At 40.8% G+C, this 17230-nt stretch overlaps 1 protein-coding gene across 2 annotated transcripts in view; it reads right to left on the minus strand.

The window, feature by feature from the left end:
* The window catches only part of NARS2 (asparaginyl-tRNA synthetase 2, mitochondrial), a 143790-nt gene extending 135899 nt beyond the window's left edge, over positions 1 to 7891 (minus strand). For both annotated transcript variants that reach the window (XM_047752200.1, XM_047752199.1), the window contains exons 1-4: positions 7420 to 7891; positions 4020 to 4129; positions 3535 to 3655; positions 614 to 754 (exon numbers count right to left, since the gene is read on the minus strand). In XM_047752200.1, coding sequence (XP_047608156.1) covers positions 614 to 754; positions 3535 to 3655; positions 4020 to 4129; positions 7420 to 7560 — 513 coding nt within the window. In that variant the 5' untranslated portion in view covers positions 7561 to 7891. The remainder of the gene's footprint in view (positions 1 to 613; positions 755 to 3534; positions 3656 to 4019; positions 4130 to 7419) is intronic.
* Positions 7892 to 17230: the final 9339 nt, after the last annotated feature.

Here is a 17230-nt window from a genome sequence, read left to right on the forward strand (position 1 = left end):
GGGAACCTCCGTATGCCGCGGGATCGGCCCAAGAAAATGGCAAAAAGGCAAAAAGGCAAAAAAAAAAAGACACTAATCAATCAAATTGACTCATAACTGATAGACATGTTAGAAGAAAAACGATCAACAGCCTTGTAAATTAACGATACTTTAATAAAACTTAATAAAAAGAGATAAGTAAGCTTGACGACATAGCAATAGAAACTATCCAAAAGAAACACAAGGGAAAAACATTTTTAAGAAGAAAAGAACATCTGTGAACTATGGGATATCAAGTGGACTAATATATGGGTAAGTGAAGTCACCAAAGGAGAAAAGTAACACAAAAAGTATGTGATGAAATGACAGAAAAATTTGGTGAAAACTGAAACACAGAGATCCAAGAAATTCAATGAATTCCAAACACAAAAAACAGAGAAAACTGCCAAGGCACATCTTAATCAAATTGCTCAAAACCAGTGATAAAGAGAAAATTTAAAATCAGCCACAGAAAAAAAGTACCACACAATCAAGGGTGCTTGCAATAAATAACCACAAGAACGTTCAGGATAATACTCTAGTGTTAAAATTACTCAACTCACAAGCAAGAACACCGAGAAGCAAAGCTCCTTACCTTAAAAAAAGAATGGACAGCAGCTGTGGCTTCACTGCGAACTCTCAGGATAGAACCCAAAACATTAGTCCTGCACCGAAGGTGAGGATACTGTCTCAGATACTCCAGAGGATGCCGCTCTTTATATTTTAAAGGGAAAGCCTGCCAATAAAAGGAAAAACAAGTTAGAAGCTAAAAAAGATACTCTTTCATAAAATCAGTTTCCAAGGCAATTGTTAAATAATAATGCTGTAGAGTAAAATTAAAATGCTTTCCTCCCCCCCCTTTTTTTTGGGGGGGGGCCGCACCCACAGCATATGGAGGTTCCCAGGCTAGGGGTCCAATCACAGCCACAGCCACAGGAACTGCATCTGAGACCTACACCATAGCTCATGGCAATGCCGGTTCCTTAACCCACTAAGTGAGGCCAGGGATAGAACCTGCGTCCTCAATGATGCTAGTCAGATTTGTTAATCGCGGAACCACGATGGGAACGGCTCCTTATTTCTTAACATAACTGAAAATGGTCCACATTAATTCTCACAAATTAAGAATCAGAAAGATGTGGGTTTGCATCCAGCTCTATTACTTACTAGCTTTAGAGTCTTGGGCAAAGTTACCATCACTGAGGCTAAATGCTTAGGTATCAAATCTCTACCCATTAGCTGTCAATCACTACTTACAAATAGATTAGGATATAATTACGCAAAACAGTCCACTGTTTGGCACACAGGAATTTACAATATTGTGGATATTAAAGATTATGTTCTCTACAGCTGTACACACACAGCTGGTGTTCAATTTTAAAATCACCCAAATGTCTTGAAAGCCCATAAGCTCACATAATCAATTAGCACTATTTATTACTGTTCATCAACATGTACCGCGGTTTCAGAACATGCGAGAAGGTCAACAGCTTTCTGTCATCTGGAAGAGCAGTGTATAGTCATAAGATTTTTAAGGAAATTATGACTCTACTTAGAAAAATTTCTCTGCCCACACTCATTTTACAAAATTGAGACGGTAGGGAAAAAACTTTCAGATCAAAACCAATGTTTCAATAAAAAATACAACAGAGAAGTAAAAGAGCCACGTTGGTAGCCTGTTTTAGAGTCATCTATTCCTTTTAGGCCTTACGCACACACTAAGTCCTAGAGACAAAGCCCCCATACCTACTGAAGAGACAGTATTATCACATTAATAGGAACCTGGAAACTGCTAGCAGGTTGGGAACTCGGTAACGTCTGAATATTAAATAAGGACACTGAAATGAGGAGGAAGGATAAAACACATGGCAAAATTTTAATAATCTAACATTCCTCTAAAAAAGCAATAATAAAAATGGTAACCATCTCCATTCCTCTCTGAGTTCAAAACCATTTTCACGATCTATTTTTCAGACACCTTGGAACCCAATTCCTGATTTTACATGTCAATTAGAACTTCTTGGAAAATTATTCAGAATGACATTTAAAAAAAAACTGCGGAGTTTCTGTTGTGACTTAGCAGTAACGAACCTCAATCCATGACAACATGGGCTCGATCCCCAGCCTCGATTAGTGGGTTAAGGACCCAGCATTGCTGTGAGCTGCAGTAGGCTGCAGACCAGGCTGGGATCCTGAGTTGCTATGGCTGTGGTACAGGCCGAGAGCTGCATCTCCAATTTGACCTCTTGCCTGGGAACTTCCACATGCTACAGGTGTGGCCCTAAAAAGTAAAACCAACCAACCAAACAAAAAACTTTCTATTTTCTTTTTTTCTTATTTTCAATTTCTTCCAGTTATCATGAACTAAAATGATGCTATTTCCCTACATTTCTTCATTTTTTTGTTCATTAAATATTTGAAGATGATTATGGCAAAACCACAGGCAAGTCAATTGGCTGGTACAAAGATTTCAGCTGTGCCACTAATCGGCAAGATGACCTAACCCAAGTCATTTTACCTAGTTGAGCCTTCTTTTCTCCTATTAGAAACTGGATTGATATTCTGATTTTCTTCCCTCTAACCTCTTTATCAGGCTTAAGTAAAAAGCTACTAACAGAAGAGTCTTGCAGAAACAGGGAGAAACAAATCTTAATGTAGAATTTTTATCTCTGTTCAGCCCGAGCATTACCACACTCTAACGCTGTCTAGTGGAATTTTACGTGATGAACAGAAATGTTCCGTGTCTGTGCCACACGGTATGGTAGCCACCAGCTGCATGTGACTCCTGAGCACTGGAAATGTGGCCACAGAAGACCTGAATTTTCTAATTTTAGCTCATTTAATATTAAATAGGCACAGGTGGCTAGTGGCTACCACGTTGGATGACACAGTTCTAGATCATGCAAGTCATTCCGAGGCAGAGCTTTCCAAAGAATGTGGTCTGCCCTGGTGTCTCTTTGTCATTGCAGCCTACTAGGCATGTCAGCTAAAGTGGCAAATTTCACCACAGAGATGCATAGAGTAATATCACTTAGCTCTCACTCCTAAGACTTGGCCATCTACACGAATACTTTATGCTATTCTTTCTGCATTCCTCAGGTCTATCACCTGTCTCAATAATCTAAGAAGTGGAGTTCCCGTCGTGGCGCAGTGGTTAACAAATCCAACTAGGAACCATGAGGTTGAGGGTTTGGTCCCTGCCCTTGCTCAGTGGGTTAACGATCCGGCGTTGCCGTGAGCTGTGGTGTAGGTTGCAGACGCGGCTCGGATCCCGCGTTGCTGTGGCTCTGGCGTAGGCCGGTGGCTACGGCTCCGATTGGACCCCTAGCCTGGGAACCTCCATATGCCGCAGGAGTGGCCCAAGAAATAGCAAAAAGACAAAAAAAAAAAAAAAAAAAACTAAGAAGTCACAATCAAAATGTCCCAAGTGCCATCTTCCCCATCATCACACTTAAAACAGTGCTAATGTTTTAAATTAATCCTTAACAGCCTCCATAAAAGTGTCACAAAACATACCTTGACATCACAATTTCCAACAACTTCAATTTTTTCTGCCTTCAGTTCCACATTTTGTCTTTTGGATGGACTTTTTACTAGCTGCCCTTGAACTTCCACAGAACTCCCAAAAGCCACTTCTCTATAGGAATGAAAAACCAGCATAAACAAGACATTACATGTAACACTCACATTAACACAAATCTGGCTATCAGATCGTTAAAATATTTAATGATGGATGTTTTTACCTTTAATTGGGTTAAGAACTGCACACAGTTAAGAGAGAAGCAAAGGATAGATGGGGGATACTGTCAAGTGAAGATATCAGAGAAAAGGATCTTGATTCAAATATTTAGGCTTGAGCCTCAAAGCTATGACGAGCAGATTCGTTTAGAAAGGTCACTGACGGGGCAAACGCGAACTCTTGGATGAGGCAAATAGGGAGCAGAAGAGATAAAAAAAAAAATCTCAGGGCTCTCAACAAAATAAAACAAAAAGCAACTCACCTACTGTCAAAGCTCGAATCTGCTACAACCTGCAGGCTTTCCAAGGATGAACCATCGTTTACATGTAGGAATAAGACTTCCTTCTGGGATCGGACTGAACGAATCCACCCCTGATAAGAAGTTATTTCCCAACGTGAATTTAAAACACATAAACATTTTATATTTCCATTACACATACACACAGCATGAAAAAAAGAATAGAAGTCCTCATAATCTTGCCTTAAATCAATTGCTTTTAGCTCCCCAAAATGCATATATAATTTTATACGGGCCTTACAGCTTTGGCATTCCACCTTTTTTGTTGCTGTTTTGTTGATAAAGATCATCATTCTGAACAGATGCCCCAAATCTTGTTAGGCTGATGAGCCTAATTCACATAACCAATCCCCCCAATATTCCAGGATTTCTTCCTACCTCCGCCCCTCTCCTCCACCATTACACAAAACAGGGCCCATATTTTGGTTCCTTTCTCCGTCTTTATATAATTCCTAAAAAGTAGATTATGTAGTTATAGACTAGAAACATCTTAATGGAATTTTTTTTTTCAAAAGTATCATACAAGAGTTCTCAAGAAACTTCTCCTTATGAACACATTACGTAGCCCGTAAACTTTCAAAGACACTCTGAATCTAAATGACAGATATGTATGCGTACAAGTGAGACGTCTTCGAATAAAACAGTAACACTACCAACAGCTCTCACGGACCACATTCAACTTAAATTTTAACTCGCTAGAAATTAAGAGAGAATGTTTTAGCAGACCCTGTGAGCAACTGTGCAACAACTGATGGTGTTCGATTAACCATCAAACATGCTTGTGAAAAGCAAGATGACGATACTTAAAAAAACAGCTGTACTGATCCTCACTTTCTCTGTATCCCCACCACCCCCTAGACATTGCCATTAAAGCCCTTCTCTTACTTCTTTGCATGTCCGTAATACTTTGAGGGCTTAGGAACCAGGTTTTTAGTTGCTTTGAAGGCTACTGTCAGGTACAGAGTAGATAATCCATAAGCGTTTTTCCATGGAAGAATATCTGCCATGTACTGAACATACCCCGTGACAAGCGTTTTACTACTTTCTTCATACGCCGTCTCCTTTCCTCACAACAGCTCTATGGATTATCATTATTTCTACCTTACAAGTGAAGAACGGAGGCTCAGAGAAGTTAAATAACTTGCCTGAGGTCACACTATCGGTAAGGGCAGAGCCTGAACTTGAACCCAAGTCTACTAGGAAGCCCTTGATCTTTCTCCAGGGCTACAAGGACTACATCATAAATTGCCTCAGTCGTGTACACAGGCCCTTCGTAATGTGGAGCAGGCCCAATTAGTACTAATTTCCAAGGCACCATTGTCTTGCTTTTCACTTGTTAGTAAAAGTTTAACATTTGTGGAGCACTGTTTGCAATGCTTCTGTCCTAAGTGCTTTATAAGTATTTTTCTACCTAGTCCTCACAAAAATTTAATGATTATTACCCTTTTAGAGATGAAGAAACATACTTAGAGAAGTTAGGATAACCTCCTTGTTTAATACTCAAGGTTACCTAGAAGTAGGGCTGGAATTCAAATACACTTCCGAGTTCAAGGTTCACGTTAACAACAAGCTCTTCAGGAATGCTGTTTCTATCCTGTCCCCAGTTCCTCTGAGGAAAACACCTTTCAACACTCAGCTACTTGTCACCTCCTGAAAGAAATCTTCCTTGACCTCCTCACGGTTAAGGACTTCCCTTGGTTTTCTCAAAGCTATTTATACTACTAATACTCATCACATTTTTGTAATTAACTTGTCTAAGCCATTAGACCAGGGCTGTCTAACAAACATATAATGGGAACCACATACGTAATTTTACATTTTTTTTAAGTGGTCACATCAAAAGTGCAAAGACCAATTGGGAGAGGGGAAGGAGTGGGATGGATTGGGAGTTTAGGGTTAACAGATGCAAACTATTTAGAATGGATAGTCAATAAGGCCCTACAGTATAGCACAGGGAACTGTATCCAATCTCCCAGGATAGATCATGATGAAAAATAATATTTTAAAAAAGAACATATATTTATATGTATGACTGAGTGACTTTGCTGTACAGTACAAATTGCTACAACATTGTAAATAACTATAATAAAACTTTTTAAAAAGTAAAAAGAAATGGGTAATGTTCATTTTAATGATGTATATTTTGTTCAACCCATTTTGTCCAAAACATCAACATATAATCAATATAAAAAAGCAGAGACACTGTGCATTCTTTTTTGTTCTTCAAAGTTGGTGTGTATTTTACAATTACAGTACCTCTCAATACAGTCTAGCCACATTTCAAGTGCTCAGGGCCCTAAGTGCCAGGTAGCTTGTAAATTAGAGTGTAGGGCACTAAAAAGAAATCCTTTAACGGAGTAGGCTCTGTTCTTCTCATCTCTGAATCCTTTCTAGGCTAGCACACAGAAGGCATCATTAGCGTATGCTGAATAGATTAATGCCAGAAAATATTTTGATTTGGATCTCAGAAAGAACATGCAGGAAACCCCCAAAAATGCAAAGGGGGGAAACTGGTCATACTGCTACAAATCAAAGATAGATGAGGACGACAAAAGTAATTGCATCAGTGTGATTCAGCAACCTAATAAACCAAACCACCTTGTTTGGTCTGGTCCTTCTGTGTGGAGCTGCTGCAAATTATAGTATTAACAAAGAAATGAGAGCAGCTCGTCTTTACCGACTGTGGGACACTGTCCCAAATTTTTGTAACTAACTTTCCGGACTCTGTGAGACAGGGACTATTATCATTTCCATTCTCATAAGAGGAAAGTGAGGTTCAGAGCACATGAAGTGCCGTGCCCCAAACTGACAACCTACTAAACAGCAGAAATTTAAACCTAGGCAGCTTGACTCCAGATCTCCTTCGAACTGCTATACTCCACTCTTTCTCCTAATTTATTAAACAAAAGTTATATGCAAAGCCTCATTTTAGGCACTGAGGTGGTTAAAAGTTGACCTAAGAGGTCTGGTTTGGTTGAACAAATTTTTCTGTCAGCCATGTGTGAATACCAAGACAGGTAAGAAAAGGCTCCTGGTCTCGAGGGGCTACTTAAGTGTGAATACACATAAGGGACAAAGGAAAAGGGGCTCGTTCATTTTTCTGCAAGATTAACAAGTCTACATATAATGCCGAGGTATCAAGAAAGCCAAGTTCCAGCACTTTCCAAGTATCTAAACAGTTTTCCGAAAACTACCAAGCCAAGGAAAGGAGAAAAACGTGGACGCACGCACACGATTGCTTAGCTTTTCTAACTTTCCCCTGCCGGTCATTCTGTCCGACCCGACGGGACCAGGCAAGCCTGAACTTGGATGTGCCAAATCGGTCAACGAAAAGGACAAACCTACCCGCTTTCGACACACTAACCTGGACCTTAACGCGCTCCCCATTCGCGTTCTGGGCACCGAGAGCGTCCCGCACGCTCAGTTTTGTTGAAGGTTTGTGCCTTGGGCAGGGAACGGAGGAACAGGAGCGCAGGGCTCGGAGGAGACACCGGGCCCCGAACATCGCGCGGCTGCCCAGGCCCTCCTCGTGACCAGCCCTGATGCAGAGCGCGTTCGGACGCAGCCTGCGGGGACCCTCTCTTCTCCCCTCTTCCGGGCCGCAGCAAGCCCTTAGGCGCTCGAGACCCCTTCCCCTTCAAGGGTGCCAGCTCGGTCCCCACGGAACCTCTCCTGCTTCCCGCTTCCCTAAAGGGCGGAACGGAGACAACACATTCAGCAGCAAACGCCAAAAACAAACCGCGCGCCTTGGGCACGCGGGACACCCCACAGCCCCTCACATATTCTAAAACCACGCCTGAATAGCTGCAGAAAGAGGCGCGGCCCCCGCCCCTACGTCACCACGCCAAGGCCAACGTCATCACGCCACCGGGAGGTTCAGAGGGAGCATGCGTACTCGTGACCCCAGTTAAAGAGGAGGCGGGGCGGAGGAAGGGAAGGGGTCGGGAGCTGAGATAGGGCGGAGCTAAGACACAAGAACCTTGCGTTGAAGGAACCGGGTAGTCTACCGGGGGCTAGATCCGAGTCTTTCTAAAGCTTCCGGGTACTCCTCAGGAACACAAAGAAAGGCAAGGAGTGACTGATGCAGAAAGAAGCCGACCAAGAGGAGACTCTTGATTGTTGAGAAGATTAGCGTGAGGGGATCGGTCTTTGCGAATTCTGAGAACAGAGAAAAACAAAGCACAGACCCTGGTAAAGTTACAGGTGGGTGGTACCAGACATCCAAACAGCTGAATAAATGGGGGATCAGTTCCCTGGCAGAGCCCAAGCGCAGTATGCCAAAGATAGCTTGCCGGAAAAGGTAGCGCTTTGACAGGTAAGAGTAAGTGAAGAGACCTTGAACAGACGAGTCAGAGAAGGCGGGACAGTGTGAAGACGATGGCAAGACAGTGGAGGAGTGTTGGGCATTGCCTGCCAAAATCTTCAAGTCTCGCCCTCTCCTTTTTCTAACACATTTATCTGCATTTGTTTGACATGGAAATGATGGCTCGTTCATGAATTAAGCCACCTTTCAAATGTATCCCCCCGAATAATTTTATTTCCTGTAACTCATGGATGAATTAGTTTTCTAATTAAAAGATAGAAGTAAGGACTACTTACTTATTATGCCATTTTGCAATTATGCCCTTTTTTTTTGTGAACTTAGGCACGATAAAGTTAAATGAATTGCTCAAGGATATACATTCTATAAGATTTAGACTCGGAAATCCTGGCTCCTTGCACTAAACTATTATGCCATCAGTGTCTCAAGGTGGGAAATAAAACCATGGTTCCTTCCATCAAGGAATTCATGGTCTTGACATGATGGAGACTAGCAAGAAAACAGAGAATTGTGATATAAACCAGTAAGTACCAATATGCATGTATGAGCCAAATGGAGAGGTAGCAAAGGAGATAATTAAGCTGAGTTTTGGAGGAAGATCAGAATTTTGTCAGGTTGGGATGTAGAATGAGTATTTCCTGCCAGAAGATGGGCAGGAAAAGTTTCCAGGAGGGCAGACAGCCTGGAAGAATTGTAAGACTGTTCTCAAGACAGACTAGAATATACCCCCCTAGTTCTTGGACACTTCTCAAACCTTGAGAGCAGAAACACGGAAACTTGCTGCCAAATGCCTTCAGAATTATGTGAGCTATATGCCTTAAAAAATGTTTGCCTTTGGTATTGTTTGCAAAATCTGAGAAGACAGTCTGAGACACAGAAATAATGTAGTCTGGTTCAAATCTCCTCTTTGACTACCTTTCAAAGGGACCAAAAATAGTGACCAGCTGGCTCACTTCCTACCCAGGCCATTTGTCTGGCTAGTCTTTCTTTACCAAGTCCCCTTAGTATGCATCTTAAGAAGTGTAGTACCAGTGTCAGAGAGGAAGGATCCTGACTTTTTTTTACCCTCTCTCCTTCCACTTGTTTAAGCCAAAGGGTTAATTATTTTCTCAGCAGGGGGTACTGGCCAGTAGTATGATGAAAGCAAAGGAAAACCTGTGGCTGAAACTGAAAATTAGGTATAGTTAATTAAAAACAGATATCATTGAGGGAGTTCCTGTCGTGGCGGCGCAGCAGAAATGAATCTCACTAGGAACCATGAGGTTGCGGGCTCGATCTCTGGCCTTGCTCACTGGGTTGAGGATTCAGCATTGCTGTGAGCTGAGATGTGGGTCGCAGACAAGGCTCGGATCTGTTGCTGTGGCTGTGACGTAGGCCGGCGCCAACAGCTCTGATTAGACCCCTAGCCTGGGAACCTCCATGTGCCGTGGATGCAGCCCTAAAAAGACAAAAAATAAAATAAAATAAAATAGATATCATTGACAGTTGGCTATAGCATTTATGTGTCTGATGCTAAGTTCAAGACATTGTATCTGGTGCTCTGTCAAATTATATCATCTTACTTTTATTTTCAGTGCTAGAGTGACACTTCCCCTTTTAGATTCATCATCTTCCGGACAGTAGCCAGAGTGGTCTTTCTAAGAAGAATATATTACTAGGTCAGTAATAAATGATGGCTGGTGCCATAGGATCCTTAGTATGTGCCAGGATTAATATATTAATATTAATGTGCAAGGTTATATATTTTCACATAGTAACACACCTAATCCTCACAATAGCCCTGTGAAGTACGGTTAGTATCCTCACCCGCAGTTTCCAAAGAAGAAAACAAAGCTCAGAGAGGTTTCATGGTTTGTATGGGCGATTTGGCACCAGAGTTCATTCTCTTACCCCCTCATAAACCCCAGTGATTAAACAATGCCTCGGCTGTTCTCCCGAGAGCATAAAGAGGACTTGCCTTCTTGAGCACACCTACCATGATCCATAGGGTTTCCTGAAGTGCCCTGGAGCAAGGAACAGAAGTGAAACATTCTTACAGTTACCTTTTAATACTGCAGGTGTGTGCAGTGAAAACTGTCAGCATTACTCGTCAGCTTTGGGGAGGGTTTTAATCACACCTGCAGCTTGACAGGTTCCAGCTAAACTTACAAAGCTTCAGGGCTTCTAAAAGGCAGGCATTATGCTGGCACCACATGCCATCATGGAGTACCACCCAGTGCTCAGGGTTTTCATTAGGCTTAATCTAGGTCATGACCTTGGAGCATAGAGGAACACAGTGCTTGATGAAGAAATTATAGAGATAACAGGTGAAGAAAAGCAAGAGATGAATATTGTAAAGCATCTTGAGTTTCTTTGAGGGAGCTAACAATGGAGACTAAACTTGAAGAGTGCAAAGGTATACACACGGAGCAGAAAGAGTCACATTTGTGCTTTGGAACTTTAAGAAAAGCACTTTGTAATCTAGAAGCAAAAGCAGACAAGTAAAGGGTCAATAAAGGAATAAGCATAGAAGAGCTTATAGCAACCACCTCAAATTTAGTTTCTGAGATAGATCCACGTAGCTCTAATTCATTCTTTTTACTACTCTATTGTATAAATTGCCATAATTTATCTGTTCTCATTCTGATAGCCATTTGGGCTGTTTTCAATCATAAATATTGTTTAGCCAGCTTTCTGGGCCCCTCCTGGCCCAGTCAAATTCATAAAATTAACCATTACAACCACTTTAGCAGTCGTAAATGAGTCATCTTGGAATCAGATGACTTTAGTTGGGTTGATCCTTCAGATCTTCAGATTAGTACAGCCCCAGCTGACATCTTTTGGGGGTCTTTTTAGGGCTACACCTGCAGCATGTGGAGGTTCCCAGGCTAGGAGTCAAAACAGAGCTGTAGCTGCCGGCCTATACCACAGCCACAGCAACACCGGATCTGAGCCACATCTGCAACCTACACCACAGCTCACAGCAACGCCGGATCCTCAACCCACTGAGCGAGGCCAGGGATTGAACCTGCATCCTCATGGATGCTAGTCAGGCTCATTTCTGCTGAGCCATGACAGGAACTCCCCCAGATGATATTCTGATTGCAACCTGGTGAGAACTCATGAACTAGAATTATCAAGCTAAGCCACTCTCAAACATCTCACCCACAGAAACTGTACGGATAATCAACATTTACTGTTTTAGTGCATACATTTGGGGATAATTTACTATAAAGCAACACATAACTAATGCATTGGTCAAATGTATCTCTCTTTAGTTCTATTATATCACTCTTTAGCTTGGTCCTCACTGCTCTCTCCCCCGAACCTCCAGGGTAAGACACTCAGTGACACTAGCTCATGGGGTAATGACTCACTGGTGGAAGAAGGGGGGCAGGAAGGTAAATCAGAATTCCTTGAGATTCCTCTCAGAAAAGTAGATCAGAATTCCTTAACATCTCTGATACACTTCCTTGGGAGATATAACCATTTTCTTCCTCATCCCCTGAGAATCAGTGATGTAGGATATTAACATATTGCTGAAAAACACAAAGTCTTTTCCTTAAAATCCACATTTGCTGTAGATCTGTTCTGATAGTGTCAGTACATCCAGTACTTGGCTTTAAAATTGGGCTTCCTTGAGGGGGGAAAAAGTGTCTATTCCTTTCAAGAGAAGAAAAAAGACCTGTTACAAAGTTTTATTGAAAGAGAAGGTATCAAGAGAAATGCTATGTTTGTACAAACACTGCTGCTTACTCATTGCATCTTTCTATCCAATAGCTCAAGGTCTACATTTTAGGGAAATACAGGAAAAAAAAATTTTTTTTTGGCCATGCTGCAGCATATGGAATTCCCAGGCCAGGGATCAGATCTGAGCCACAGATGTAACTTAAGCTGCAGCTGCGGCAATGCCAGATCTTTAACCCACTGTGCCAGGCCAGGGATAGAACTTGCATCCCAGTGCTCCCAAAATGCCGATAATCCCGTTGGGCCACAGCAGGCACTCCAAGAAAACAAAACAAAACAAAACAATTTTATTCACTTTGTGAGGCCTTTCTAAGTATTTGAATTATTATGCCCTCAAGGTATACATATGTGCTTTTTTACCACTTTTATTTTTATTCTAGTTTTCTTGAGATATAATTGACAGGGCTCCGTGTAAGTTTAGGGTGTACAGCATAATGATTTGACTTATGAACATCATGAAACGATTATCACAATAGGTTTAGCGTAACATCCATCATCTCATAGAGATACCACATTAAAGAAACAGAAAAAAAATTTTCCTTGTCTGAGAACTCTTAGATTTTAACATCTTTCATATATAATGTACAGCAGTGTTAATTATCTCTACCATGTACATTATATGTTACATTCCTAGTGCTTATCTGTCTTACAACTGGAAGTTTTTTAATCTTTTGACCATCTTCATCTGATTCCCCATCCTCTACCCCTCCCCTCATCTCCTGCCTCTGGTAGCCACAAATCTGATCTCTTTTATTATGAGTTTGTCTATTTGGTTTTGAAGTTTAATTGACCTACAGCACTATGATAATTCCTGGTGTATAACACAGTGAGTTGATAGTTCAGTACACTTCTAAATGATTACCATGGTAAGTCAGTCTAGCTGTCATCTGTCACCATATTAAGATGTTACATAATTACTGACTATATTCTCCACACTGCACATTTCATACTTGTAACTCAATTGTTTTATAATTGAAAGTGAGTACCTCTTAATCTATCTCACCTATTCCTCTCTTAGCCTCATCCCCCTCCCCATCTGTTTATTCTCTGCATCTATGACTCTGGTTCTGCTTAGTTAGGTTTATTCATTTGCTTTTTAGATTCCACATATAAGTGAAATCATATGGCATTTGTCTTTCTCTGATTTATTTCACTTAGCATAATATCCTTTAGGTCCATCCATGTTGTCGCAAATGGCAAGATTTCATTCTTTTTATGGCTGAGTAATATTCCACTGTATATTTATACCTTTTTTTTTTTTGTCTTTTTGCTATTTCTTGGGCCGCTCCCGCGGCATATGGAGGTTCCCAGGCTAGGGGTCCAATTGGAGCTGTAGTCTCCGGCCTACGCCAGAGCCACAGCAACGCGGGATCCGAGCCGTGTCTGCAACCTACACCACAGCTCACAGCAACGCCAGATCCTTAACCCACTGAGCAAGGGCAGGGACCAAACCCGCAACCTCATGGTTCCTAGTCGGATTTGTTAACCACTGCGCCACGACGGGAACTCCTATACCATTTTTTTAATCCATTCATTTACTGATGAACATTTAGGTTGCTTCCTAAATAATACTACAATTAACATAGGAGTGCATATACCTTTTTGAGTTAGCATTTTTGTTTTCTTTGCAAAAATACACAGAAGTGGGATTGCTGGATCATATGGTAGTTATAGTTTTAATTTTTTGAGGAATCTCCATATTGTTTTCCATAGTGGACGCACCAATTTACATTCCCACCAACAGAGCACCAGGGTTCCCTTTTCTCCTCATCTTTGCCAACACTTTTTGTCTTTCTGATAATAGACATTCTAAAAGTGTGAGGTGATACTGTTGAATTTGGTTTAATATTTTGTTGAGGATTTGTGCATCCATGTTCATCAGTCACATTAGCATGTAATTTTCTTTTCTTGTGCTATGTTTGTCTGATTTTGGTACCAGCATGATGCTGGCCTCGTAAAATGAATTTGGAAGCATTTCTTCCTCTACAATTTTCTGTTATAGATTAAGAAGGTCAGGTGTTAAACTTTTCTCTAAATGTTTGGTATAATTCTCCAATAAAACCATCTGGTCCTGGTCATTTGTTTGTTGGGAATTTTTTATTACTGATTCAACCTCATTACTGGTAATTGGTCTATTCATATTTTCTATTTCTTCCTGATTTGGTCTTGGGAGATTGTGCTTTAATAGGGATATGTCTATTTCTTCTAGGTTCTCCATATTATTGGCATATAATTTCATCATAACCTTATGATCTTTTGTATGCCTGGCATCAGATATAACGTCTCATTCATTTCTGATTTTATTGATTTTTGGACCTTCATTTTTTTCTTGATTAGTCTGGCTAAAGTTTATCACTTTTGTTCATTTTTTTGAAGAACCAGATCTTAGTTTCATTGATCTTTTCTATTTTTTCTGGCCTTTATGTTGTTTACTTCTGCTCTGGTCTTCATGATTTCTTTCTTTTCTGCTAACTTTGAGTTGTGTTTGTTCTTTTTCTAGTGCCTTTAGGTATAAGGTTAGTTTGTTTACTTGAGATTTTTCTTGTTTCCTGAGGTAGGCTTGTTTCCCGAGGTAGGCTTGTTTCCCTATGAACTTCCCTCATAGACCTGCTTTTGCTGCATCCCATAGGTCTTGGATCACTGCGTTTTCATTTTTATTTGTCTCCAGGTAATTTTTTTTCCTGTTTATGGCTGCACATGTGGCATATGGAAGTTCCTGGGCCAGGGGTCAAATTGGAGCTGTAGCTGAGGCCTACACCACAGCTACGGCAACACTGGATCCAAGCCACTTCTATGACCTTTGCCGCAGATTGCAGCAATGCTGGATCCTTAACCCACTGAGCAAGGCCAGGGATGAAACCCACATCCTCATAGAGACAACATCAGGTCCTTAACCTGCTGGCCACAATGGAAACTCTGAGTCTCCAGGTGCTTTTTGATTTCCTTTTTGATTTCTTCATTGACCCTTCACTGATTTCTTCATTGACATATGTGCTTTATTATCCATTGTCAAATTTACATTTACATTCCCATCTATGGCTGGGAAACTGTTTTTCCTAGATTCCTCTTCTAAGTATGGTTCCAGATTAGAATTCCAATGAGAGGAACCTTGAAAGATTTTCATTAAATTCAAGGGCAACATAAATAAGAAGGACAGCTGACTTTTGGAAAGAAATGGTGGAGCTAAAAGACAAGTGGTATCTTTAAAATTCTGAAAGAGGCAGAGTTCCTGTTGTGGCTCAGTGGGTTAAGAACCCAACATAGTGTCTGTGAGGATATGGCTTTGATCCCTGGCCTTGCTTGGTGGGTTAAGGATCTGGCATTGCCACAAGCTGCAGTGTAGGTTTCAGATGTAGCTTCTGTCCAGTGTTGCTGTGGCTATGGTGTAGGCTGGCAGCCACAGCTTTGATTCTACTCCTAGCCCAGGAACTTCTGTATGCTATAAGTGCAGCCATAAAAAGAAAAAAAAATTCTGAAAAAAGTTATTTATCAACTAGACTCCTATACCTAGATAGATCTTTAAATACTAAATGTTAAATAAATGTGAAAGTTTTCAGATAAACAAAAACTGATGGATGGAATTCATTGCTGGCAAAGGAATTCCACGCTAAAGGAATTTTCTCAGGCAGAAGAAAAATAATCTCAGATAGAAACATGAAATCATCAAAGAATAAAGAACACTGGAAAGGGTAAAATATGGGTAAATCTAAACCAACACCAAGCATATAAAACAAGGATAATAATATCCTAATGTCCTATGAGACTGAAAATACATATAAAATTCAAATATATGATCCCAAGGGCAGAAAAAGCAGGAATTAAGTAAATGAAATTAAAGCACTGTAAGGTTTTTGCCTTGGCTGGGAAATACAGAACTAATTTAATGTAGGTTTTTCTTGAGTCAAGGATTCACATTGAAATTATTCCCATAAATAGAAGAATGGATAAATTATATTTAATTCATGTACTACTATACAGCAGTGGGAACAAGTAAAGTAGGGCAATATCCACCAAGAAAGATGACTCTCATGCACATAAAGTTGAGGGGGAAAATGGCCAGACACAAAATAATACATATGATTCACTTATAAAAAATTTATACAGACGGATGAAACCAATCTTTAGTGATAGAAGCCAGAAATGTAACTAACTGTGGGGAGAAAATAATTGGTACAAATCTTGAGAGAGGCTTCTACGGTGCTGGGAATATTCGATTTCTAGATTTGGAAGGGAAGTAGATACCTAGGTGTGCTTACTTTATAAACTGTATAATTTGTGTACTCATATGTATATATGTTAAGCTTCAATTAAAAGTTAAAAATTTTTTTGTTGGCATTCCCATCATGGTGCCATGGAAATGAATCTGACTAGGAACCATGAAGTTGCAGATTCAATCCCTGGTCTCACTCAGAGGGTTAAGGATCTGGTGTTGCTGTGAGCTGTGGTGTAGGTCGCAGACACGGCTCAGATCTGGCACGGCTGTGGTTGTAGTGTAGGCTGGCAGCTGTAGCTCTGATTAGACCTTGAGCCTGGGAACCTCTGTATGTCATGAGTGCGGCCCTAAAAAGCAAAAAAAAAAAAAAAAAAAATTTTGTTGCTTGCATTATGTTGGTTGGGCAGTGAGCAGAGTGAACAAACTGTGGTTTGTGTGATCAGATCTGGATTAAATCTTGGCCCTGCTAAATACTAGCCAGGTTACCATGGTCAAGGACTTGCCCTTTTGCAGGTAAGGGATGACTTACTTCTTTGGAATGAAGAGTAATAGCTGCCTAATAGAGTTGTCAAAATAAGGAGTTGAGATAATGTATTAGGTATTCAATAGCTATGGTTCCCTTAGCTTAAGCCCTCAGAGTAGGTACTTTTATTATCCCCTTTATAGATAAGGCAGCCAAGTGCTTAAGCAAGTTGCCCATGATTCCTTAGCTGGTAAGTAGCAAATTCTAGAATGCAAGCAAAGTTGTTTGGTTCCAGAGTCTTTCGTCTTTTTTTTCTTTTTTTTGTCTTTTTTTTTTTTGCTATTTCTTGGGCCGCTCCAGCGGCATATGGAGGTTTCCAGGCTAGGGGTGGAATCAGAGCTGTAGCCACCGGCCTACGCCAGAGCCACAGCAACGCGGGATCCGAGCCGCAT

Source organism: Phacochoerus africanus, chromosome 11 (genome assembly GCF_016906955.1).
Source record: "Phacochoerus africanus isolate WHEZ1 chromosome 11, ROS_Pafr_v1, whole genome shotgun sequence".
NCBI lineage: Eukaryota > Metazoa > Chordata > Mammalia > Artiodactyla > Suidae > Phacochoerus > Phacochoerus africanus.